At 41.4% G+C, this 26,880-nt stretch overlaps 1 protein-coding gene across 1 annotated transcript in view; it reads right to left on the bottom strand.

The window, feature by feature from the left end:
• The window catches only part of PTPRN2 (protein tyrosine phosphatase receptor type N2), a 1,048,643-nt gene that overhangs the window by 657,091 nt on the left and 364,672 nt on the right, over nt 1-26,880 (bottom strand). The window contains exons 5-9 of the mRNA XM_056519562.1: nt 25,910-26,072; nt 16,507-16,927; nt 12,193-12,432; nt 7,566-7,609; nt 5,934-6,328 (exon numbers count right to left, since the gene is read on the bottom strand). Of these exons, the coding sequence (XP_056375537.1) occupies nt 5,934-6,328; nt 7,566-7,609; nt 12,193-12,432; nt 16,507-16,927; nt 25,910-26,072 (1,263 nt within the window). The remainder of the gene's footprint in view (nt 1-5,933; nt 6,329-7,565; nt 7,610-12,192; nt 12,433-16,506; nt 16,928-25,909; nt 26,073-26,880) is intronic.

The raw sequence follows: 26,880 nt of genomic DNA, 5'->3' as shown, positions 1-26,880 counted from the left end.
AGGATAAATAGCCGTTAACTTATACCGGAATATCCGTATAAGTTATCGGCTATCGTCCCTAACCTCAACAGAGTATCGGTATCGGCCCTAAAAAAACTATATCGGTCAATCCCTACTATGAACTAATAAAGCCTGAACTTAATTCACTTCCATGACTTGGCTGTGAGATCTCTCTGGACTTCCGAGCGCCTGCACTAAGGCCATTTTTTCCTCACCACATCCAGTCATAATAAAGAGAAGGCTGCTGAGAAGTGATCTCTGCAGATCAGAAAGGGTTAGCCTATCATCATTATTATTATTATTTCAGGATTTTTTTAAGTTAAATATAGATATTTTCATGCAAAATGTAAAAAAAAAATATATATAAAAATGAATCAACAAATATTCTTAAAACATAAAAAAAATTGATTTTAACAATACTTTTCTAACCACTCATTCCGCTTAAGCCAATACTCCAGTGTATACTCCAGTATTTTAACCCTTATATGTGTTGTATTGGTAATTGTTTTTTAAACAGTCAGAATAAAAGTTACATTTTAGGTGGGTTTTTAGTTGAGGGTATTATTCATAGTAGGGGGTTATTCTTTCCAATAAGGGGATTGGAATGATTTACTCCAGTATTTAACTGGAGTAAAATACTATTGTTTCTTTTATGCTGTATGTAAAAAAATTAAATAAAAAAATAACTAATACAATGAAGTTTCACAAAATCCACAAAAAATCATACACATTGTATTTGCAATATAGGACTAGGAACCTGTTATATATTATAGTACTTTATATATATATATATATATATATATATATATATATATATATATATATATATATTCTTATGAAAATCTGGAGTGTTTAGAGTGCAAGAATCACTTTGACTCTCTCAATAGTAGAATCATGAGCCATCTATTTCAAGGGTTCAGAAAGCACTAAAATAACTCAAAATGGCAAATCACCCCAACGAATACCAAGCTTGGTCCCCTGATTATTTTACCAGCTGAAGATGAAGAGTCATTAAATTATTTTAGGCCAAGATGCAGGGAAACGGTGCTAAAATTACCTAGTGAAATTGCTGTACCCCTTGCAAGTGTTGTGAGGTCAATTTAAGCATTACAGCTCAAGATACATCCCTGATAGAAAATCTTACCTCTGACTGAATGGAAAAATGGCTCATTTCATTTAACCTGGGGAAGCTTGGCAGAAAGAAGCAGACATTTCAGCACCATAGACTACAATAATGGATTTCAATCCCTTGTCTCTTGGGTGTGATCAATCCGTCTAGTGAATAATAAACTTAGGACATTGCTTTATATGCAGCTGGCTGGAAAGTCACTTTCGAAACAAAAGTAGGGACAAAAATACATAAAGTGTCTATGCTTCTTGTTAGTTTAAAGAGATGTGTGTTATAGGCCAATGACAAATAGCCTTGGTATAGATAAAATGGAAATGTGTCATCAGAAATTGACTTACTGACCTATTGTTTAAATCAATTTCAAAATGTTAAACATATTTTTCAAGAGTCTTTGATTATTATTTTTTCAAATTTTCCATTTTGCTACATATATTTTTAAATAACCCTATTATTATGTAGTATTCAATCTGGCCACTAAGTCTAATAATAAGCTTACACTTTCTGTTACATAGAGATCACTTCTCAGCAGGCTTCTCCTTATTATGGCATGCAGGATTACAAGGAAAGGTAAGACATCTGCATAGATAGTGCAGGATCACTCCATTCACAATAGGTGAAAGTCACAGCTCACACCTTTCCCCTCCTTGCGCACTGACCCCTGCACATGTCATAGCGCATGTCTGGAAAACTCCCCCATAAAAGTCAATAGAGTCCTCTCCAGTCTATTGTTTTCTATGTTCATGTAGCTGCTGGAAAGCGTATCTCTAAATGTTGTTAACACAACGAAGTAGAAGCTCAGATCATTTGCGAACAATAAATAAATAAACTGACACAGTAAACTATGAACCCAAACCTTTTCTTGCTTTGTATATTTTCCAGTCTCTGACCTGAATGGGGGCCTCATGATGAAATAAAAGTAACATATAGAACCACATAACTACTGTATCTGTTACCCAGAAGAAGACAGATACATTTCATTTTTTTTTTTAGACAGCACAGTTCATTATCCATCCATATAAATCTCATCTTGAGCAATGGTGACACCATGTCAGGACTTGCCAGAATAACATCATAACACTTTTTTGTCCTGATGGACTGCAGAAGTATGTCCTCTGAACACTAGTGTTAATGAAAATGTGGTCTGTGTTCTCTCTCCACACCACATTTTAGAAATATATATATTCGATAATGTAATGCTGATTAGATGGTGGGATCTTCAGAGACGTTCAAGGTGTTGGATCTCTTACTAATATCATGTCAAAGCCGATACCATTACTCATTTTCAGCTGAGAGATGGCAGTGCATGACACTTCTGACGTTACAAAAATCAAAGCATAAGAAAAATGCTGAAATTTTTATAATTTAAAATTCTATATTGTAGCACCCACATCAAAAATTGTAGATATTTCTATTTTTTTCAATTATGTTCTGTCAATTACATTTAAAGCACGCTACTCAACTTTTCAGAAGGACAATTAATAGTTTTTCATGAATATCTATACCTGTGTTAGGCTGGGTCCACACTACGTTTTGTCCCATACGGGAGCGCATACGGCAGGAGGGAGCTAAAACCTCGCGCTCCCGTATGTGACCGTATGCGCTCCCGTATGCCATTCACTTCAATGAGCCGACCGGAGTGAAACGTTCGGTCCGGTCGGCTCATTTTTGCGCCGTATGCGCTTTTACAACCGGACCTAAAACCGTGGTTGACCACGGTTTTAGGTCCGGTTGTAAAAGCGCATACGGCGCAAAAATGAGCTGACCGGACCGAACGTTTCACTCCGGTCGGCTCATTGAAGTGAATGACATACGGGAGCGCATACGGTCACATACGGGAGCTCGAGGTTTTAGCTCCCTCCTGCCGTATGCGCTCCCGTATGGGACAAAACGTAGTGTGGACCCAGCCTTATCTGTGTTTATACCTGTGTTTTAGTAAATCCCCCCACTCAAAAAAAAACAAGACAAAAACAAACTACAGACGATTGTTTTCAATGGATGAGAAAACAATAACAGTCTCAAGGTACACTGACAATAAAAAGAAGCAAACTAAACAAATAGCATTCTACATGCATCAAAAGTGCAAAAAATAGGAAAGTCAATGTTACAAAAACATAACAAAGCAGGATTGTGAATGAAGCACCAAAAGGAAGAAAACATAAAAAAAGGGATAAACAAAACTAGAGACAAGGGAAAGTATGGGAAAGGCACAACTGTATATAAACATTTTTAAGATTGGAATTGCATCAAAGTAGTCAATACGGTAGGGACTGTTGTTCCAAAAGAGGGACACCACAAAAGGTTCCTAATATGATAAATATTTGTGATCAATCTCCTGTCTTACACCATGGACACCAAATTAACCCCTTAAGGACCGGGGTTTATTTCCGTTTTTGCATTTTCCTTTTTTGCTCCTTGCCTTTAAAAAATCGTAACTCTTTCAATTTTGCACCTAAAAATCCATATGAGCGCTTAATTTTTGCGCCACCAATTCTACTTTTTAATGACATCAGTCATTTTGCCCAAAAATCTACGGTGAAACGGAAAAAAAAATCATTGTGCGACAAAATTGAAAAAAAAAAACCGCTGTTTTGTAAATTTTGGGGTCTTCCGTTTCTACGTAGTACATTTTTCGGTAAAAATGACACCTTATCTTTATTCTGTAGGTCCATACGATTAAAATGATACCCTACTTATATAGGTTTGATTTTGTCGGACTTCTGGAAAAAATCATAACTACATGCAGGAAAATTTATACGTTTAAAATTGTCATCTTCTGACCACTATAACTTTTTTATTTTTCCGCATATGGGGCGGTATGAGGGCTCATTTTTTGCGCCGTGATCTGAAGTTTTTAACGGAATCATTTTTGCATTGATAACACTTATTGATCACTTTTTATTCATTTTTAAATGATATAAAAAGTGACCAAAAATGCACTATTTTGGACTTTGGAATTTTTTGGCGCGCACGCCATTGACCGAGCGGTTTAATTAATGATATATTTTTATAATTCGGACATTTCCGCACGCGGTGATACCATATATGTTTATTTTTATTTTTATTTACACTGTGTTTTTTTTTATTGGAAAAGGGGGGTGATTCAAACTTTTAATAGGGGAGGAGTTAAATGATCTTTATTCACTTTTTTTTTTCACTTTTTTTTTGCAGTGTTATAGCTCCCATAGGGACCTATAACACTGCACACACTGATCTTCATCATTGATCACTGGTTTCTCATAAGAAAGCAGTGATCAACGATTCTGCCGCATGACTGCTCATGCCTGGATCTCGGGCACTGAGCAGTCATTCGGCGATCGGACAGCGAGGAGGCAGGTAGGGGCCCTCCCGCTGTCCTGTAAGTTGTTTGGGATGCCCGATTAGCCGCGGCTATCCCGAACAGCCCGACTGAGCTAGCCGGAAACTTTCACTTTCGCTTTTAGCCGCGCGGCTCAGCTCTGAGCGCGCGGCTAAAGGGTTAATAGCGTGCGGCGCCGCGATCGGCGCTGCGCGCTATTAGAGGCGGGTCCCGGCTTCACTATGACGCCGGGCCCACCGTGATATGACGCGGGGTTACTGTGTAACCCCGCGTTATATCAAGAGAGCAGTACCAAGGACGTACCGGTACGTCCTTGGTCCTTAAGGGGTTAAAAGGCTTGGAGGTTGACACAGAAACCGCACTAGCTAGCATAGTCATAGTCAGTCCCCAGCGGCAGAACCCCAGCAATCATACATCTTATCCCCTATCCTTTGGATAGGGGATAACATGTATAAAGCCAGAATACCCCTTTAAATCAATAGGTTGAAATGAGTTGCCCATGAACATGCTATTAGAAAATGAATAGAGTTAACAGAGTTAATAGAGGTATGTTCACCTTTTTATTATCGTCATCACTGGGTGAGGGTGAAGAATAGTTACAATAAGCACATCTCATTCTGAAGGAACTGACCATTTGTCCTATGGTGGCGCTGCAGAAAAACTGAACCTGTACTGCCAGATACTGCCTACAGTATACAACTCCTTGACAAGGGTCCAAGAAGGAGAGCAGTTGGAAAACATACTGAAAGGTGAATTTAGATTGTGAGAATATGTGCACATATTGTGCATCCAAGCCCAATAAGTAACAATAAATAACTGTACTTAAAGAGTACCTGTCACCAAATAAAACTTTTAATATAGTGTTCCTTGTGTAATTAGCAGACACTTTCCCATTCACTTGCTTTTAAAATTATCAACTTAAACATGTTTAAAATGTAATAGAAAAAACGGCCAATAGGTGGCTCTGTTTTGTTCCCTGCCACAAGTAATACAAAGAGTTTGGTCTCCTCCCAGCCTGGCAGGAGACCAAACTTAGGAAGTGCTTCTCTGCACTGAGCTTGATTGAGAGCTGCACAGAAAGTGAAAGCTCCAAAGATTCTCACAGAAAGCTGCACAGACTGAAAGCTGCAGGAGACCCTCACTGAAAGCTGCACAGAGCCTCACTGAAAGCTGCAAAGAGCCTCACTGAAACATGCATAGAGCCTCAGTGAAAGATGCACAGAGCTTGAGGTCTACTATTTATAACAGCACTGCAACCATGTGAGGGTGGAAGTGGTCCCCCAGCAGGCTTCAGAGATGTCATGCCTGCTGGGAAATGCGCACTTTTTGCTGCTGGGAGATTGCACTATATGAGCAAGAATAAAGGTAAGATAGACATCTTTTTAAAGCTCTAAATATTTTTTAAGGGTGGGAGTAGTGTTAGGAGTAGTTAGGGAACATAGCATGAGTTAGTTTGGAAACAGGTACTTTTTAATGTAAAACACTTACCTCTTTTGTGTAACAATGTAGCCATACTTGTCACTGCTGGAAGACTTCACTTGAAATTGTACTTCTTGTCCTATTTTCTTTGGTTCTTCTTCAAAAGACCTGTCATCCTGGGCATAGCTTTCCTGGACCCAGCGTTGGAGCTCTATCTCTTGCTTGGAATCAATGTCATCTTCAGCCGACTTCTTCTGAGAGGTCAGTTCTCTGGTGTATGTCTCACTTTTTACATTTTCAATCCCAACTTTCTTTTCGTCATCATCGTCATCATCATCAGAGGTGTAATGGAAGTCACCAAACCTTTTAAATCCTTTTTCAACAGGCTCTGACATGAACTCGTGTGATGCGGACTTAACAGTAAAATCCGGGAGGTTCACTTTCTTGGCACTTATTTCCCTGTCCTAAGAAACACAATATGATTAATTACAATTTATAAATGTGATTAAAATTACATAAAGAAGAAAACACCATGTAATACAAGTCAGTTAAGGTCAAATTGAGTGAAAAGTACAGTATTATACAAAGTTACTTAACTTGCAACTTTAACTATAACATAATATAAACTTTTTGAAGTGACTCTAAACAATGGCTGAAGTTTTGAGCCTTGGGACCATTGTCAAGTACAAAAAAGGAAACACTGTGGTGAAGAAGGTAGCACTATAGAAATATGACAACAGTAGTACAGGTATGCTCTCATTTATTACAACTGCTGTGTTTCTAGTGCCACATACCTCACCACATTGTTTCCTTCTTTTACCAGCGTCAATTGCATTTCACATAGGTCCCTAGACAAATTTCCAGATGTCCATCAAGTCCAACCAAGAAGGAAAGGAGATGGATGAAGGGAAGAGGTACGGGGAGGGGATGTGATACTATATTTCTAAAATATATCTATTCGAGTACCTGGCATTGCCCAGTGGGAAAGGAAAATAAACTTTATTCAGGAGACTCGGAAAGCTAAGTGGTATGCATACTGTGCGCCATCCAGTTTTCCCAGTCACCTGAAAAAGCAGTGAGACAGCATGTCCTTTCTGCACTCTTCACAGCAGCTGAGCAGCCATGCCCTCTCCTTCTTTCCCCATCACTATTTTCTCAATAGCCCTCAATAAATGTTCTCTATCCTGCCCATCATGTACATACTCTCTGCCCCGCACTAACTATTCTCTGCACCTTCCTGCCGGACAGTTAAATCATACTTTACCAAGACGTTGGTTCATAGACACATAGACTTGCATGGCTGCAGACTGTGGAGATTGCCCAGGAGTTTTAAACATCCTGCCTCCGGACCAACGTCATGATAAAGTATGATCTGTCCTGGCTCCACTGTTTTACTCTCGAGATTTCGAGATTGCTGGTATTGGGACATCTCTAAAGTCTACTATATAGTTTATGAAAATATCTCAAGCCATTCAGAAGTTATGCTGAAACATACAGTTACCCATGTACACACATACCTTGACACAGATAGATGAATAGATAGACAGATAATATACAGTACAAGAATACTTAAAGTCACTTGTCCAAATTCTATCCCACTGATACATTTGTTACAGTATCAGTCATATATATTTTTTGATTTGTTGGGACTGAAACAGGACAAAGGTAAAAAGGATACAAAATAACATGTATAAAATGTACCTTTGTTTCGTACTCTGACTGTTTCTCGCTTGTTTCTTGACCTTCTAGAAAATATGAAGACCAAATTAAAAAACATGGTAAAACATATGGTGACATTATTATAAATAATGATTGTTTTTTTTTTTTTATTAATCACCAATAAAGTAATACAAATAATAAGACAGAGACAAAAAAAGAGCACACATAAAAAATTATAACTGACAATGTTAAAGAAGAAGTCCCATGCCGATAAGTACAGAAAAACCTACCCCCTATTCGCAGGATAGGGAATACATTTTAGATTTCGGGGGGTCCGAGCGCTGTGGCCCCCCCACAATCTCCTGTACGGAGTCCTGGCTCTCCCACACAGTGGCGCGTCACAATCCCCTCCATATATCTCTATGGGAGAGCCATTCGGCTATCGTCGGCTCTCCCATAGCGATATATGGAGAACATGTGGGTCGTGATGCGCCACTTTGTGGGGGAGCCGGAGCTCCGTACAGGAGATTGCGGGGGGGCCACATCGCTCGGACCCCCCCCACGATCTAAAACTTATCCTCTATCCTGCGGATAGGGGATACGTTTCTCGGTACTTTTTCGGCATGGGACTTCTCCTTTAGGGAGAAATAATGGTGCATGTCTTCAATAAGCAAATATAATGGGAGTAAATACCAACAATAATGATCATTAAGGAATTTACATTGGTCAATGCTTTCAATTTGTATGAGGATGATAACAGCACTGGGTAATTCCAAGGGTAGGTTCACATGGGCAGATTTATTTGCGGGTTTCCCGCTGTGTATTTGAAAGGGGGTGGGCTCTTCTCGGCTGTCCGCCGCAAGCCCCATTGAAGTCAGTAGGGTCTGCGGCGGGTTTTCCGCAGCAGAAATTCCGCAGCGGAAAATCTGCTAGGACAACTGAGAATGTATGACAATACTAGGGTTTGCCAGAACGTTATGATCAGTAGGTGTCTGATCTATGCAACCCTCTTAACCCTTGAAATAAAAGGGCCAAGGTCCACTCTAGCATCATTGGATCCTAACCAATAATAAAGTGATGGCATCTTCTAATGGTAAGCTATCACTTCCAATAATGGAAAAACACATATTCCCCTATCCTCTAGACTAGTGATCTTCAACCTGTGGACATCCAGATGTTGCAAAACTACAACTCCCAGCATGCCCGGACAGCCAACGGCTGTCCGGGCCTGCTAGGAGTTGTAGTTTTGCAACATCTGGAGGTTAGCAGGTTGAAGACCACTGCTCTAGACCAGTGCTTTCCAACTAGAGTGCCTCCAGATGTTGCAGAACTACACTCAGCATGCCTGGTAAGCTGAGAGCACACTGGTTGGGAAACACTGCTACAGACCCAAGATTAAAGGGGTTATCCAGGAATAGAAAAACAGAGCTAATTTCTTTCAAAAAACGCTCCCTGTCTGTCTCCAGGTTAGGTGTGGTTCTGCAGCTCAGTTCCACTTAAGTGAATGGAGCCATAGACGGCAATGCTTTTTTGAGCGGAATATGCAAAAACATTAAACAGGTTAATCAGGATTCAGAATTCCCGTGGTAGATGTTGCTGCCGCGGGAAATTCTGCCGTGTAAACAGAGCAGCAGAATCCCATTAAAATCAACGGAACTCTGCTCCTACAGAATGTCTGTGCGGAATATTTATGCAGAATTCCGTAAGGACAATCTGCTGTATGACCATAGTCTAACCCAGAACAACTCATTTTGCTTAAGCAGGTCTAGATGAAGCAAAGTATAATAGGAGGGAATGGACAAACTGAGAAATACAGTAAGTCATTTTGTCTTCACATCTACAACATATTTCACCAGTATTTCGTCTAATATGATTTTAATTTCATGATTTCAATAAATACATTGTTATGATATGCTAATTAGTTTTAATAAACATCTATTTATTAAAATACTAAAATTACATTAGAAAAAATACATTTGAAATATTGTTTTTTTTTAATGGATGCTATTACATGTTCTACATAACAGAAATTCTGTAAATATACACACTGCTCAAAAAAATTAAGGGAACACTAAGATAACACATCCTAGATCTGAATGAATGAACTAATCGTATGAAATACTTTCTTCTTTACATAATTGAATGTGCTGACAAAAAAATCACACAAAAATTATCATGAGAATCAAATTTATCAACCCATGGAGGTCTGGATATGGAGTCACACTCAAAATCACAGTGGAAAACCACACTACAGGCTGATCCAACTTTATGTAATGTCCTTAAAACAAGTCAAAATGGCCTCCACGTGCCCATATGACATCTCTACAATGCCTGGGCATGCTCCTGATGAGGTGGCGCATGGTCTCCTGAAGGATGTCCTCCCAGACCTGGACTAAAGCAACCGCCAACTCGTGGACAGTCTGTGGTGCAACGTGGCGTTGGTGGATGGAGCAAGACATGCTGTCCCAGATGTGCTCAATCTGATTCAGGTCTGGGGAACAGGCGGGCCACTCCATAGCATCAATGCCTTCCTCTTGCAGGAACTGCTGACACACTCCAGCCACAGGAGGTCTAGCATTGTCTTGCATTAGGAGGAACCCAGGGCAAACCGCACCAGCATATGGTCTCACAAGGGATCTGAGGATCTCATCTCGGTACCTAATGGCAGTCAGGCTACCTCTGGCAAGCACATGGAGGGCTGTGCAGCCCCCAAAGAAATGCCACCCCACACCATTACTGACCCACCACCAAACCGGTCATGCTGGAGGATATTGCAGGCAGCAGAACACTCTCCACGGCATCTCCAGACTCTGTCACATCTGTCACATGTGCTCAGTGTGAACCTTCTTTCATCTGTGAAGAGAACAGAGTGCCAGTGGCGAATTTGCCAATCTTTGTGTTCTCTGGCAAATGCCACAACCCCCACCGGTGGATGTCAGGCCCTCATACCACCCTCATGGAGTCTGTTTCTGATGGTGTGAGTCGATACATGCACATTTGTGCTGCTGGAGGTCATTGTGTGGGTTGTAGACTCTGTCTCATGCAACCACTAGAGTGAAAGCACTGTCAGCATTCAAAAGTGACCAAAACATCGGCCATGAAGCATAGGAAATGAGAAGTGGACTGTGGTCACGACCTGTAGAACCACTCCTTTAGCGGGGGTGTCTTGTTGATTGCCTATAATTTCCACCTGTTGTCTGTTCCATTTCCACAACAGCATGTGAAATTGATTGTCAATCAGTGTTGCTTCCTGAGTGGACAGTGTGATCTCACAGAAGTGTCATTGACTTGGAGTTACATTGTGTTGTTTAAGTGTTCCCTTTATTTTTTTGAGCAGTATATATAACTCCATATATATTATTCCAACTGTGAATAAGTATAATAAAATATGCACTGCATAAATGAAACAGCCTGTAGCGCCTGCTCGGTAACTGTAAGGCAAAGACTTGTTGATACACAACTTACTGAACTGCGCATTGGGAAATCAATACATCGATCTTGCAGAGAGATATTATGTAAATTTTCTTTCTGCTTCATATAAAACACAACATACAGTTTGTGCAAATTTAGTGCTTAACGTCAAGTTTTCAAGGTTAGTTTCCTGCGCTTAACAGCGGGAAACTATTGATTGCGTTGCGGGTCAGAGATGTCAAGTGACAGACTACAAAGTGTGTTATTTATGTTGTGTTGTCAGCGCAGTGACTAATGGTTTTGAGTGTTTTTTTAGCATGTATTTTCCTTTCAGGTGGATACAGCCCAGGTATGCATTTACACTGAAATCAGATACATTGAAGGGTTTATCCAATAAAATATAATTTTGTCAGTAAAAGTGCCCAGGCTGTGTGATAACATAAAAAAAAAAAAAACTTTACTTACCTCCCTCGCTACCCCATAGTCCACGGTATCCCAGTGTCCGTGAAACTCTGCTTCCTGTCACATAACTGCTCAGCCAATCAAAGGCTGAGGAAAAAGAACACTATGGCAAGAGATATGACTTATTGTCTGCAGCTCGGGAAAGCAAAGAAAGGATACTTTTTATAATTCTTTGGGATAGGTGGTAAAAAGGGCTCAAGTTCTGCAGGAATGCATAGAAACGGAGCTCCTTCACTTTTTCCACGGCAGGAACACTGTTTTCATTAGCAGGAGTCCTGCAGGACAAGCCCTTGAGTGGAAATCTTGGGTGAGTCCCACACATTTTTGCCAGGACTTGACCCCTGGTGATAAACATTAAAGACCCAAGACACCACTGTCTTTTGTTTAAACCTCTGACCTGTTGTCCAGATATGTCAAAAGTTTAGATCACATGAGGTCTTATTTCTAAGACCCGCTGCAAGCACGAGTTATAAGCCAGTGAAGTGCGTGGCAGTGCGCTTCACTCCATGGCTGGCAAACAGGTCTGACCTTTTTACTCCTTAGATTTATGCAGTGAAAGGGTTGGATTGGACTAACAGTCGCGGAGGCGTTCACCGCCACACACTTCACCAGGCTGTAACTCGCGATCGTAAGACCCATTGTGATCTAAACTTTTTACAACATGTCAAAAGTTTTATCAAATGACAAAGACGCTTTGAATACTCCATTAAATGCCTTTATGCCCGGATTTCCAGTTTTGGTTGCAGTTGGGCTTTACACCTCATCCTTTCTCAATCCTTTTTTACATTTTTCATACCTTGAGATGATAGATTGCTCTCTTTGCCCTCTTCATGTTCCTCAGATTCATAGGGTTCCAATCTTTTAGCTTCTTCTCCTCTTTCAGTTTCAATTTTCCGAGCCCCAGTTTGATCTCCATCAACAATCTGAAGAGTATCAGCTATTACATCTGCTAGTTCATCCAGCTCTTTAGGACTGAGATTATCAAAGTTAAATTTATGTTTGCCAAGTTCCTTCACAACGTTCTGGATGAATGTTTCTGTGAAAGACAGGGAACACATCAGGGGTTAATGTCAGATTCCTAGAATTACTTCGAGGACATCTGTCATCCAAACGCTGGTTGTCTAGATCTTTGAACCAATACATATAAAAGAATATATAAGTATATTTTGCCTTATCAGAGGCATATTCTCCTTCGTTGAAGATGATGTGAGATCGTCAACTACTCCTGACCTGTTTTCTTTAGTAAATATTTGCATTCTCAGTAGAAAAACCCAAACTTTATCTGATATTTCCGTTGAATATGGCTATTATTTCTCCTAAATAAAAGTGCTGTGTCTCTTCACAGGATAACAATGTCAACACTGATTGGACTGTGTCAGGATGTAAAGGGACCATTTTCTACTGGTAACACCCAATTGTCAATTCATTTAAAAACTTTTATGACATAAAGATTTATGAAGGGGCAGACTTATTGGCACAAAGGGGGTGAGGTTATCACCAAGTGCGGCGGAAAAATCTTTGCACATACAGCAGCCGCCTTCAATGCAATTAAGAAGTAAAAACCATATAAGCTACAAGATGAATATCTCTTGAACGGCTGAACTGATTTTCACCCAGTAAGAAGTGTTAGAAACATGATTAGCCGGCTCTAAGTGTATATTCAGGTTAGTGCTGGTGACCCTGCTGTCAGTTTCCCTTTAACTGATACTGCGAGACACCCACAATTTCACTTGTGCATCTGATCAAAATGGATACCTTAAATGTACCTCTTATTTAAAACAAAACAAAAACAGACATAGTATAAAAATATTATGAGATGTATTTTCAATATCACATAATATCCAAGGTTACATGCCCCGTGGTCACCAGTTGTCAAAGGATATCATGTCTATAGATAGACAACATGACACACTATATACTATTTCAGTATATATGTAGCAGGAGAATGGTCATGTAGCTTTGTCAAGACTTCAGTGAGGGCCATATATGTAAGGTTAGTAGTATCCAATCAGATAACAATGTGGCTATGACATAATGTATACACCCACAAGTTAAATATATCTTCAGCCAACCCACTAGAAGGAAATACTGTATTTATCGGGGTATAACACGCACCGGCCTATAACACGCACTCTCATTTTTCCAAGGAAATTTTGTTAAAAAAGTTTTTTTAATCAAAATATCCTTGGAAAAATGAGGCTGCGTGTGTGTGCAGGTGTACCTGAATAAACTGTTTGTGGCGGCTTCTGCAATTCAATGATTTAAAGCAAGCGCTTTAAATGATTGACGTGCAGTGGCTTCTGTGGGGCCAGAGTGCCGCTGCTCTATTCCTTCCCTGTCCCCAGTTTTATAGTTAAATATCCCGCCACTGCCCGATTCCCTCCCCGTCCCTGGTTTTATAGTTAAATATCCCACCGCCGCTATGGCACAATTCCCTCCCCGTCCCCAGTTTTATAGTTAAATATCCCGCCGCCGCCATGGCACAATTCCCTCCCCGTCCCCGGTTTTATAGTTACATGTGCCCTGGGGACTGCGGTCCTTCATGCTCCGGCGGTCTCCTGATCTGTCACTGTGCGCCGCGCACTGGCTGACGAGTGACGTCGCGTTGAGGACGTCACTCGTCATTAGGCAGCACACAGTGACAGATCAGGAGACCGCCGGCGCATGAAGGACCGCAGTCCCCAGGGCACATGTAACTATAAAACCGGGGACGGGGAGGGAATTGGGCAGTGGCGGCTGTGGGATATTTAACTATAAAACCTGGGACGGGGAGGGAATTGGGCAACGGCGGCGGGACATATAACTATAAAACCAGGGACGGGGAGGGAATCGGGCAGTGGGGACGGCGGGACATATAACTATAAAACCTGGGACGGGGAGGGAATCAGGCAGTGGCAGTGGGACTCTGGCCAGGCAGAAGCTGCTGCAGTTCAATGATTTAAAGCGCCCGCTTTAAATAATTGAACTGCAGCGGCTTTTGCATGGTCACAAACAGTCTATTGGCATATAACACGCAGATAGACTTTTGTCAAAGAAATGATTGCATAAAAAATGAAGTAAAGCGTGTTATACGCCGATAAATACGGTATATAATTTTAATAAACCATATTTGTATATTTATGAATAGTAGACACAGGATCACTTAGGATAAACACACCCACATATACAAAGGACACACTTCAATTATAATGAACACACCCATAGTCAATGGTATATAAATTTGGGACTTCAAAGGAAGGAGTTAACGAAGGAGCTAAGGAAGGCGGGGCCAAGCCAGACCAGACCAAGCCAGCCTGAAGGAGGATGACAGCTAGAGGATGCTAACAGAAGCATCCATCTTAAAAGGACATTTCAAGATGGAGTACTAAGGAAGAAATCACAGCTGGTGAGACAAGTTTATGGACATGCCTACATAACCCTCCTACATTATTTACTCATGCTAAGGACTGCCTTTACATGAAGATTTCATGCCATGATGTCAAGAAGATTACAATAAATGTATGTTTTTTATACAAACAAGAACTCACTTTCTCCATGGTCAGACCAGGTTATATTTTAGTGTTCCGGTTATATTTAACAACATATCAAAAGTTTTGACTGGTTGGGAGCTGAAACTCCCAACGACCAGTAGAACGAGCAGGGAGAAGAGTGTGGCAGTGTGCTTCACTCCTCGGCTCACAGCAATCTCTGTTCAGTTTCTCTGGATGGCCCATAGAGAGGAAAGCTGGATGTAGATTTCTGTAAGCAGGGAAGTGAAGTGTACTACGGAGTGCTTCTGTAATGTCCATTTTTGTGTCTTTGTGTTTTTATGTCTTGGGGTCTGTTCAGACAATGGAATTCTTGTCTAAGTAGTTTCTGTTCTAATTCTTCCTGTGCTTGGAAGAGTTAATGTTCTGAGCCAATTGCAACTCGGGTGTGGTTATTTAAACCCTAGCTTTGCTGACTCTGGTTGCTGGTGATTGAACTTTCATGTCTGCTTAATCATGCGCCTTGTATTTATATTGTGATATTTCTGAGTTTTTAACCATGGTTAATATTCTTGTTTATTATTGATTTTAGTCTGTGGTACATCTGTTGGTTTTTAGGATTGTATGTCCGTTCCGCTTGTACCTTGTTTCATAGTTTATGTTCACACTGTGTGAATCCTGACCTGTGTCCCTTCACGTTGTGAAGTCTGGTTTTGAATATATCTTGTCTGGTATACTGAAATATATACTGTCTTGTATCCTGACCTGTGTCCCTTCACGTTGTGAAGTTTGGTTTTCTTGTATCCGTTTTATAGAGTTCATTATAGCTGATCTTTAGCGTTTATAGTACATGCACAGATCATAGAGTACATGATCAATGATCTAGTGTTTCCTCTGTGCTTTACCATTGGTCTATAGTGTCCTCTGTGCTTATTCACTGATCTGTGTCCTATGAACTTATTCATACAGTATCTGCCATTTTTCTGGAGTTCGGTTTCTGAACTGTTTATTAGTACACTATATTCTGCCCTGTTTGCCTGTATATATTCTGTCTTGCATATCTGCTTGTTTGGTAGTTTCCCCGTTATGTTTCTGGCCTGTGCCCGACTATGTATATTATTATTTGTTTTACGCCCACTGCACTTTAGCTCAGGTAGGGACCGGCACTGTGGTTGTCAATCTGCCATTTAGGGAGGATGGGCAAGTAGGCAGGGAGAGTGTTACTGGGGACAGCTTAGGGCTCACTCTCCCTGTCCCCCCAGTCGGTCATGACAGCTCCTCACTGCCTGTTCTGATGATTGGTAGGGGTCTCAGCACTGACATCCTGACCGATTAAAACTTTTGACATGTCTCTGTGACATGACAGGCATTCTTTTTAAATGAAAGGTACACTTTAAGAGGTTCAAGTGAGTAGTTTTATTTAGATTAAGGATAGCAAAACAGGGAGCGAGAAATAGAAATACATTTAAATATGATAGATAGTTAATAGATAGATTAGATAGATAGAGATATCTACCTTGCTTATAAAAATGCCCCAAAACAAGACATTAAAGGTTAATAAAAAAAAAAACAATAAATGTACAGAACAAACTTGCACAGTGTACTATAAGTTAAACAAATGCCTCATAATAAACATGCATTACCATCCACGGTGCTCAGCGGGTCCTTTGGGCCTTCCTGGCGAGAGGTTGATTTATAAATCAGTCCTCCTAGATTTGGCCTTGACAAGACTCGAGCTCTTGGTCTCTGAAGAAAAGATTTCATCTGATAACTACCCTCTACATCATCTTTAGGAAGCCCTCCATCAAATTGACTAAGTTGTGATGTACGGTATTTATTGGAATATAAGGAAGAAAATGTTGCTTTCCCATTCAGGTTTCGGTTATCAGGATTTTGAGACGCTGGCTTTTGTGCCAGGTAGGTTTTTAAGGCGGCCAGTAAAGTCTTTTTTTCAAGATCCGCTTCGGACTCTTGTGGAGGCTTTGTTAAAGCTTTTGAAGGTATCTCAAGAACTTTTTGATGGGATGTTGGAGCAAATAACAAGGCAGATGTTCCTTTTGAATTCTGAAAAAGTCAACAAAGTTTTTCATGTTCTCAAGAAGAAAACAATGAGCATATACAGTAAGAAAACATTAAGATCAAAATAATTGTCAGCATCCTATCTCAGGCAAATAAAGTAGGCAAACTCTCAATTATGTAAGACAAATAAAGCGGCAGAAATAAATAAAAGCCAATCGGCGTTGCTGCGAATAATCCTTAATTAACAGTTTTGTTCCTGGATCCCTGAAGAAGCATTTGTTTATTTGTAAGAAACTTGATTTCCTGAGAGTAGAATAACATTAAAAATGGCAATCTCCTAAATTAAAGAACTCGGTTTATGAAACTTCTGAAAATTTCATTTCAGCGCACATGAAATACAAGTAAGCTCCCTTATATCAAAGACTTCGGAGCAAAGGGAAATACTTGTAAAAGAAGCCATGGCTGTAGGCAGCAGTAGAATTACCAAGTGCATGCCTGTCCAATGCTTCAACTTTAATGGGTATTCCAGTTTCTGCACATAAAGGTTATTTGTTGCATAGTGAAAATTTTTACAATTTTCCAATATATTTTAGCATCAATTTATTACAGATTTCAAGATCGCTGCTTGCTATAATTTAAAAGGAAACTTAAAGGGGTATTCCAGGCAAAAACATTTTAAGATGTCTGATCGTGTGACGTCACGTCCCCAGTCCCGGAAACCTGGAGACGCAGAATGCGGGTGCTGCAGGTGTTACGCAGAGCGCTCCAGGTCCCCGCTCCTCCCCGGAGCGCTCGCAGCGTTCACCTTGTCACAGCGCCCCGGTCAGACCCGCTTACCGGGAGAGCTGCATTAATGTCACTGGCGGGGATGCGACCCACGAAGCGGGACGCGCCTGCTCGCGGTTCGCATCCCAGTCTTCTTACCCGACCTGTCCTCCGTCAGTTCAGTCCCGACGCGCGCGGCCCCACTCCCTAGGGCGCGCGCGCTGGCTCTCTGCGATTTAAAGGGCCAGTGCGCCTCTGATTGGCGCCTGGCCCAATTAGTGCATACACCTGTGTCCTAGCCTAGATTACCTCACTTCCCCTTCCCAGCATCGCCGGATCTTGTTGCCCTTGTGCCAGTGAAAGCGTTCCTTGTATGTCCCAAGCCTGTGTTCCAGACCCTCTGCCGTTGCCCCTGACTACGATCCTTGCTGCCTGCCCTGAACTTCTGCTACGTCTGACCTTGCTCTTGCCTAATCCCTTGTACTGCGCCTATCTCAGCCGTCAGTTGGGGTTGAGTCGCTATCGGGTGGAACGACCTGGGGGTTACCTGCCGCAGCAAGTCCATCCCGCTTTGCTGCAGGCTCTGGTGAAAACCAGTAACCCCTTAGACTCCGTTCCCCTGGTACGGCCCACGTCATCACCCCACTGACACAGAGGATCGACCACCAGCAGGGAGATCACAGGGGGTTCCAGCGGCGGCCCCCCCCCCCCCCCCGCGATCAGACATCTTATCCCCTATTCTTTGGTTAGGGGATAAAATGTTTTTGCCCGGAATACCCCTTTAATTGTCTAGAGCTTGTTCAAACTGCCGTTGTGCTTTGGTAAAGGGAGCTCCACCGCTTACCGATAAAATTAATTATGACCAATTTAGTTCATTAAAGAAATATTAAAAGTCCATATTTATAAAAGCAAGAAATAGGATCCCTAACACTTATGATACCAAAATTTTTAAAGTACACTCAAGGGAGTACTCCGCTGGAAAAAACATTTTTAAATCAACTGGCTCCAGAAAGTTAAACAGATTTGTAAATTACTTCTATTAAAAAATCTTAATCCTTCCAGTTGATTTGTTCTTTTCTGTCTGACCACAGTGCTCTCTTTTGACACCTCTTACCATGTCAGGGACTGTCAAGAGCAAAGCAAATCCCCATAGCAAACCTCTCCTGCTCTGGGCAGTTCCTGACATGGACAGAGGTGTCAGCAGAGAGCACTGTGGTCAGACAGAAAGGAAATTCAAAAAGAAAAGAACTTCCTCTGTAGTATACAGCAGCTGATTAATACTGGAAGGCTTAAGATCTTTAAATAGAAGTAATTGATAAATCTGTTTAACTTTCTGGCATCAGTTGATAAAAAAAAAAAATGTTTTCCAGCGGAGTACCCCTTTAAATACACGCTATCATTTAAATAAACTTTGCATAGATCAACGATGTATGCGGAAATAAGAAACTCTGTCATATATATTTTTGTACAGAAATGCTTCTTTTTCCTGTTACCAAATATTTTTACTCTTCTCTCCCCTCTTTTAAAATCGTCTTCTCTAAAAATCAGCTCAGCTTTTTTCTGTGTCTGCAATACAAGTCTATGGAGGGGGAGGAGGGAGCTCCGCCCACCGGCTCTGAGAGAACTGCAAATTATAGATGAATCTGCAAGAAAATACCATGTACAAGTTATATAATGACTAGAAATATTGCTGCTTCTCATGTATACACATAGGGCAGCTCATCCTGAAAAGTCTCCTGAAATGTAAGTTCCGTTTTTATCGGGGTATACAACGCACCGGCCTATAACACGCACCTTCATTTTTCCAAGGAAATTTGGGTAAAAAAGTTTTTTTACCCAAATATCCTTATTAAAAGGAGGGTGCGTGTAGGTGAGTGCATACCCCGATACACTCTGACCCCGCAAAAGCTGTTGCGGTTCATGTAACTGAAGGGCTTTTGCAGGCCAGAGTCCCGCCGCCGCCGCTCGATTCCCTCCCCATCCCCGGCTTTCATGTTTACCTGTCCAGGGGTGCTTTCCTGCAGGCTCGACAGCGTCCTGTGCTGTCGCTGTGCGCTGCGCAATGACAAGTGACGTCTCGATAAGGACGTCACTTGTCAGCGCACAGCGACAGCACAGGATGCCGCTGGAACCTGAAGAAGCGCGCCCCTGGACAGGTAAATATGAAAGCAGGGGATGGGGAGGGAATCGGGCGGCGGCGGCGGGACTCTAGCCTGCAGAAGCCGCTGCAGTTACATGATTTAAGGCCAACGCTTTAATTCATTGAACCACATTGGCTTTTGCGGGGCCAGAAAGAGTTTATTGGCGTATAACACGTAGATAGACCTTATGCTACAAAATTTTTGCTTACAAAATTTATGTTATACACCGATAAATATGGTAACTGTTCACAGAAACATTTAAAAAACGTAGTTTGCCTTTCAACATATATATATATATATATATATATATATATATATAGATAGATAGATAGATAGATAGATATAGATATTTATATTGTTTTTCTTTAATTCGGCTAAAACACAGGTCAACATATTTAAAAATAAATAAATGTGAGAGTTGTCAGTGCGGACCACTGACATGAAAAGACTGGTGTATTGGTTATCATTTAATAGTTTAGATTTGACCTTCAGAACGTCTTTACTATTTTACCAAGCAGAGTTACTTTCCCGCACAGATCAATAGTATATAAAGGGTAAAGAGACAGCAGCATTCGAACAAGAACTTGGAATGAAGGTAGACTGACATAAGCCAAGAAGCCCTCATTTATTGAGTATTTTTCCGCATCATTCCCTCTTTTACTTTATTTTGAAGACTGCCCTCTAAAAGGTCACATAAAGAAATTCTTTTTTTCCTGTTTTTATATTTCTTTTATTAATGTGACAATCAATATATATTTTTTTTTGCATCCTGCACAAATAGTCAAGTGAAATGTTGTTTGCTTAGCCCAGTGTTTCCCAAGCAGTGTGCCTCCAGCGGTTGCAAAACTACAACTCCCAGCATGCCCGGACAGCCTTTGGCTGTCCGGACATGCTGGGAGTTGTAGTTTTGCAACAGCTGGAGGCATACTGCTTGGGGAACACTAGGTTAACCCATTACTAAGACTCCATGCATGTGGCAGAGTTCTGTGCACAAATCCCGTATCTCTGGACTATAAATTCATAAGCTCACTTTTTTGCAGCCATATGGTGTGGCCGTATGGTGCCATATTATAGAGCGATTCAATGTTTGCCGGGCAGAATATCTCCTTTACACGGCATCCATTGGAGCATGTCAAGATTTTTTCTGTCTCATTTCATCTAAATCTGAGGGGGGGAAAAAGCTCTGTATGCCTCTGCATGAAATTGAAGACATAGGAAGCATAGGAAGGTCCAACAGGTTTCTATGAGTTCCGTATTATGTCTATGCACAACTCGAATGTTGTACAGAACAATAACATGGCTACATATTAGGGGAGGCGCTACTGTCATATAAAAAAAACTTATGTAAAAAAAAAAATATTGGTTGGTGGGTGTCTGGGTGCTGAGACACTTATTGATCGCTAGAACGAATATGGAGAAGGATTCAGCTGAGTACTTGTCGTCCCCGCCGTTTCCTCACTACAGAGACAAGCCTATACTATCATAGGCCCAGATTTATCAAACTGTGTGAGAAAAAAAGTGATTTTTCCACAACAACCAATCACAGCTCAGCTAACGAGCTGTGGTAAAGTGAAAGCTGAGCTGTGATTGGTTGTTGTGGGAAAATCACTCCACTTTTTCTCTCACACAGTTTGATAAATCTGGGCCATAGGGGGGAATTCATCAAGAGTGTTGTAGGTGAACGTCTTTTTACCCCATTAAAGGAGTACTCCGGTGCGCACTTTTTTCATTTTATCCCGTCCGGGCTGCAAAATAAAAGAAAACAAACTTTCTCTTACCTGCCAACGAGCCCCCGGAGCTCCGGTACACTCCGGTACAGGTGTTCGGTCCCCGGGCTGTATTCTTCTTACTTCCTGTTAGCCCGGCACGTCACACGGAGCTTCAGCCTATCACTGGCCGCAGCGATGTCCTGCCTCGGCCAGTGATAGGCTGAAGCTCCGTGTGACGTGCCGAGCTAACAGGAAGTAAGAAGAATACAGCCCGGGGACCGAGCGCCTGTACCGGACTGTACCGGAGCTCCGGGGGCTCGTTGGCAGGTAAGATGAAGTGTGTTTTCTTTTATTTTGCAGCCCGGACGGGATAAAATGAAAAAAGTGCGCGCCGGAGTACTCCTTTAATTCATGTGGTGGAAACTGTGTACCTGCACCAAATGTATTACACGGTGCAGAGCAAGTGATAAATCTGGTGCTGATCACATTTCGTACTTAAGTACACCCCTTTGTATGGTGATTCCTTTGTGACCTTTTTTTCAACTTTTTATTCCGTGCGACAAAATATGCGACTTTTAAAAAAATGCTGTCCACAGTCAGTTCTGTAAGCCAAGTCCGGGCTGGTGTAGATTTGGGCCTAGGTTAGCACCGTTGCGACAAAAGATGTGACAAACTGAAAAGTCGCATATGATAAATTCTTTACCACTGCAGGATATCACCTGAAATCACGACTTGGTATGTTCCTTTTGAAAAACCTTCTAAAGCAAAAGTCGCAATGAAAAGTCTCAAAACAGCATCTGAGACAAACTGCGAGACAAATGTTCACCACAAAATCAGGGTAAAACCAATGATAAATTCCCCCATTGTCTTTCTATAGAGTCGTCTATAACAGAAAACAGAAAACTTGTTATATACAATAGATCATTTTGTAATGTCAACATTTTTTATTGGTGAGAGTCTGGGTGCTGAGACCCTTATTGGGGGAGATTTATCAAAACCTGTGCAGAGGAAGAGTGGTGCAGTTGCCCATAGCAACCAATCAGATTGCTTCTTTCATTTTCCACAGGCCTCTTTAGAGGCCTGTGGAAAATGAAAGAAGCAATCTGATTGGTTGCTATGGGCAACTGCACCACTCTTCCTCTGCACAGGTTTTGATAAATCTCCCCCCATTGATCACTAGAACAAATGGAGAGAAGGACTCAACTAAGTACTTGTCCTCCCTGCCGTTTCCTCACTGCAGGAGAAAATCCCATAGACTTTCTATAGAGTCGACTATAACAGAAAACATAAAAACTTAATATAAACAATAGGTAATTTTCTAATGTTCCTTTTAAAGATAATCTGTCACCAGTTTTATGTTTCCCAAACTATGGGCAGCATAAAATTGGTGCAGGCATCGCAATCCTGGCACAATATGGAGTACTCGGAAACATTTGGGATTTTCAGAGTAATCATCGTTCACAAATGTTGTCGGGAAGGGACCTGGGTAAGTAGTCCTCAGGGTGGGCCTTGGTAGCTGCTCCCTGCCTGGTCTACACTGTATACACTGCTAGGGAGAGTAGCGTCAATCAAGTAATATTACTATTAAAGGGAACTATTCATCCTGATCATGCTACTCCCACTTATGGCAGCATAATACAATGACACACTGTTTCCAGCAGTCACTTTGGCAGATATGTACAATAATTTAAAGGGGTACTCCGGTGAAAACCTTTTTTCTTTTAAATCAACTGGCAGAAAGTTAAACATATTTGTAAATTACTTCTATTAAAAAATCGTAATCCTTCCTGTACTTATTAGCTGCTGAATACTACAGAGGAAATTCTTTTCTTTTTGGAATGCTCTCTGATGACATCATGATCACAGATCTCTCTGCTGACGTTATTATAATAATAATAAGAACGCTTTAGTTATTGTTGTCCTTAGTGGGATTTGAACCCAAGTCCCCAGCACTGCAAACCACTGAGCCACCATGCTGCCCTTAGCATACACCTGCTATGCATGGTTGCTAAAATGGACAGAGATGTCAGCAGAGAGCACTGTGCTCGTGATGTCATCAGTGTTCCAAAAAGAAAGGAATTTCCTCTGTAGCTAATAAGTACTGGAAGGATTAAGATTTTTTAATAGAAGTAATTTACAAATATGTTTAACTTTCTGCCACCAGTTGATTTAAAAGAAAAAAGGTTTTCACCGGAGTACCCCTTTAATAGTATAGTAAAGCCTACAACGCACACCCAGTGATGTTATGCAGGAGTCAGGCGCATTCCTTAGGTGCTTGTGCCCCCACTAGCCGGTGAGGGAAAAGCTTCTCCCCATGCACAATGACAGGGAGGAGAGTGTCAAACATTGGCAGGTGAGCGGCTGCAGTGACGTCTAATGAACACAATGGACTGATGTCTCACAGCGCTGGGCATGCGCTGCAGGCTTCATTATGTAAGATCTACTAAATTACATTACATATCTGCACAAGGACGCTCAGCAGGGGCAGCATATTCAGTATGGAGGTATCCCTTTAACTTACGCCTTTATTAGACCTAAAAAAAAAAAAAAAAAAAAAAAAGACTTTTTTTGCTATTTTTTTAAATTTATTTTTAGTTTACATGGTAAAACATTACACTAAATACACTTGATGTCTCAAATAATGATAAAACATTATAGAAAATATTCATTAAAGGGAATTGGTCATCACCATAAGCCACACTAAACTGTTGGTATAGGCTTGTAGTCCGGTGACACTGATGACAAGGGTCTTTGCCGTTTCCTGATGTGTGGCTCCATTCCTCCATTATTAAGTGGCTTAGTCACTCTGGGATTTCCAAAGCCTTGACTGTACCATGACGTCTGGCCTAGATCTACACAGTAAACACCCTCAATATGCATATTGATGTTCCTCGATGCCAGAAAGTTAAATATACTTGTAAATTACTTCTTTTTAAAAATCTTAATCCTTCCAGTACTTATCAGCTGCTGTTTACTCCAGAGGAAGTTCTTTTCTTTTTGAATTTCCTTTCTGTCTGACCACAGTGCTCTCTGCTGACACCTCTGTCCATGTCAGGAGCTGTCAAGAGCAGGAGAGGTTTTCTATGGGGATTTGTATCTGCTCTTGGCAGTTCCTGAAACAGCCAGAGGTGTCAGCAGAGAGCACTATGGTCAGACAGAAAATAAATTAAAAAAGAAAAGAACTTCCTTCATCAAAACCTGTCCAGAGGAAAAGTTGCTGAGTTGCCCATAGCAACCAATCAGATCGCTTCATTCATTTCTGAAAAGGCCTGTGAAAAATGAAAGAAGCGATCTGATTGGTTGCTATGGGCAACTCAGCAACTTTTCCTCTGAACAGGTTTTGATAAATCTCCCACTATAAGTTTGAGTTAGCAGGTTAGTGTGTGTGATGCTGATCACAGATTCCCTTTCAAGGTTTTCATAATTTTGTTGAGTGACACCAATCCCTGGCCCTCTGAAAGAAAGAAAAAACTCTCCACAAAGAATCAATGGGCAGGCCAATATGCATACTTCCTTTCCAGTTCATTGCCTTGTTAATGGCTCCAATGTTTCTGAGAGGACGTCCCTGAGAGCCTTAAAGGGGTACTCTGCCCCTAGACATCTTATCCCCTATCCAAAGGATAGGGGATAAGATGTCTGATCGCGGGGTTCCGTGCCAGATGACTGGCGATGCCGGGCGGGGGCTCAAAACATCACGGCCACACCCCCTCAATGCAAGTCTACGGCAGGAGGCGTGACGGCCATCGCTCCCCTCCCATAGACCTGGATTGAGGGGCGTGGCTGTGACATCACGAGCGGGGTGTGATGTCACGAGCATCTGGAGCTGCACCCGATGCTCTAAAGGAATGCAGGGTGAAGCAGGGATCCCTAGCGGTGGGATCCCTCTGATTAGACATCTTATCCCCTATCCTTTTAATAGGGGATAAGATGTCAAGGAGCGGAGTACCCCTTTAACCCTTTTACACTGTGTGCCAGCCATGATGTTCTCATAATAGCATAAATGCCATCAATGCTCCCAAAATGGTTACCCATCAATACCCAAAAATGCCATCAAAATATTATACTACCAACAGATTTCGCAAATGCAATGTCAGCCACTAAAGTACCCCAAAATACTATACTTGTTGTAGATGCAAAAAATACTATGTGTCCATTATAATTACTATGCCGGCCATAGATGCCAGCCAAATACCATGCCAGCCACAATGCCCCCAAAACTCAATGCTAGACGCAAAATTTCAAAAATACTATGCTAACTACAAATGCCCCCCACTCGATTTCCCCAAGTGGTGCAGATAATTAAAGAAGTTCATTCCTAATTCCCATTTTCCTAAATAATACTGACAGTAATTGTCACCATATTGTCATGAAGAAGCACCAAGGAGGTTATTATTAATTTCTAAGGTTATTACCGTAATCAGAGGCTTCTCACTCTTTGTCCTTGGGTAGAAGCTTGGAGCTACAGGCCGTGGCAGTATCCCAAAATACTGAAGGTACTGATGAAAAGATTTGGCAAAATTCTTATTAGCTTCAGATTCATAATCTCTGCTGCCTTCAGAATTTATTGTTGAAACCCTGGAAGCGAGAAGGAGGCAATATTATAAAATACAATTATTTTTTAATTGGTAAAGTCCATTCATTTCAGCCATTACCCTGTGACGCCTCTATAGTTGAGAAATCTCTGGTTCCTTTCTCCTGTACAATTGATACAAGGACCAATTTTTTTGTTCTATTACAACTTGCTGAAATCTTTGTTTTTGGACATTACCCCTTTTTCTTTTATATATATTCTCATTTATGTCTGTTTATTTTTGTCATTTGTGATATTTGTATCAAATAAAAAACGAAAAGAAAAAACAACAATATATTAAAGGGGTACTCCGGCCCTAATACATCTTATCCCCTATCAAAAGGATAGGGGATAAGATGTCTAATTGTGGGGGTCCCGCTGCTGGGGACCCCCGCAATCTGTCATTGTGCACCCACCTTTGTGAGCTCTTTGTGTAGCGTGACGACCACGGGGCCAGAGTGTCGTGGCGTTGCGACTTCACCCCGTCTTACATCACACCCCACCCCCTCAATTCAAGTTTATGGGAGGCAGCATGAAGGCCCTGTGGTCGTCACGCTACACACTCGGATCATCCAGCGCTGCAGAGAGCTCACAAAGGTGGGTGCGCAACGACAGATTGGGGGGTCCCGCGATCAGACATCTTATCCTTTGGATGGGGGATAAGATGTATTAGGGCCGGAGTACCCCTTTAAAAGCAGCTATACAAGTTGAGTTGGTTGCATTGAAACAGATTTAAAGCTCCAACAGAGTCAAACAGCATTCATAAGTCTGTATTCACATTATGATAGGGGAGAACATTGCTGGTATACAGTA

Source organism: Hyla sarda, chromosome 5, assembly GCF_029499605.1.
Source record: "Hyla sarda isolate aHylSar1 chromosome 5, aHylSar1.hap1, whole genome shotgun sequence".
Taxonomy (NCBI): domain Eukaryota; kingdom Metazoa; phylum Chordata; class Amphibia; order Anura; family Hylidae; genus Hyla; species Hyla sarda.
Note: the sequence above shows the minus strand (reverse complement) of the source record. Positions and strands in the feature narration are given on the sequence as shown.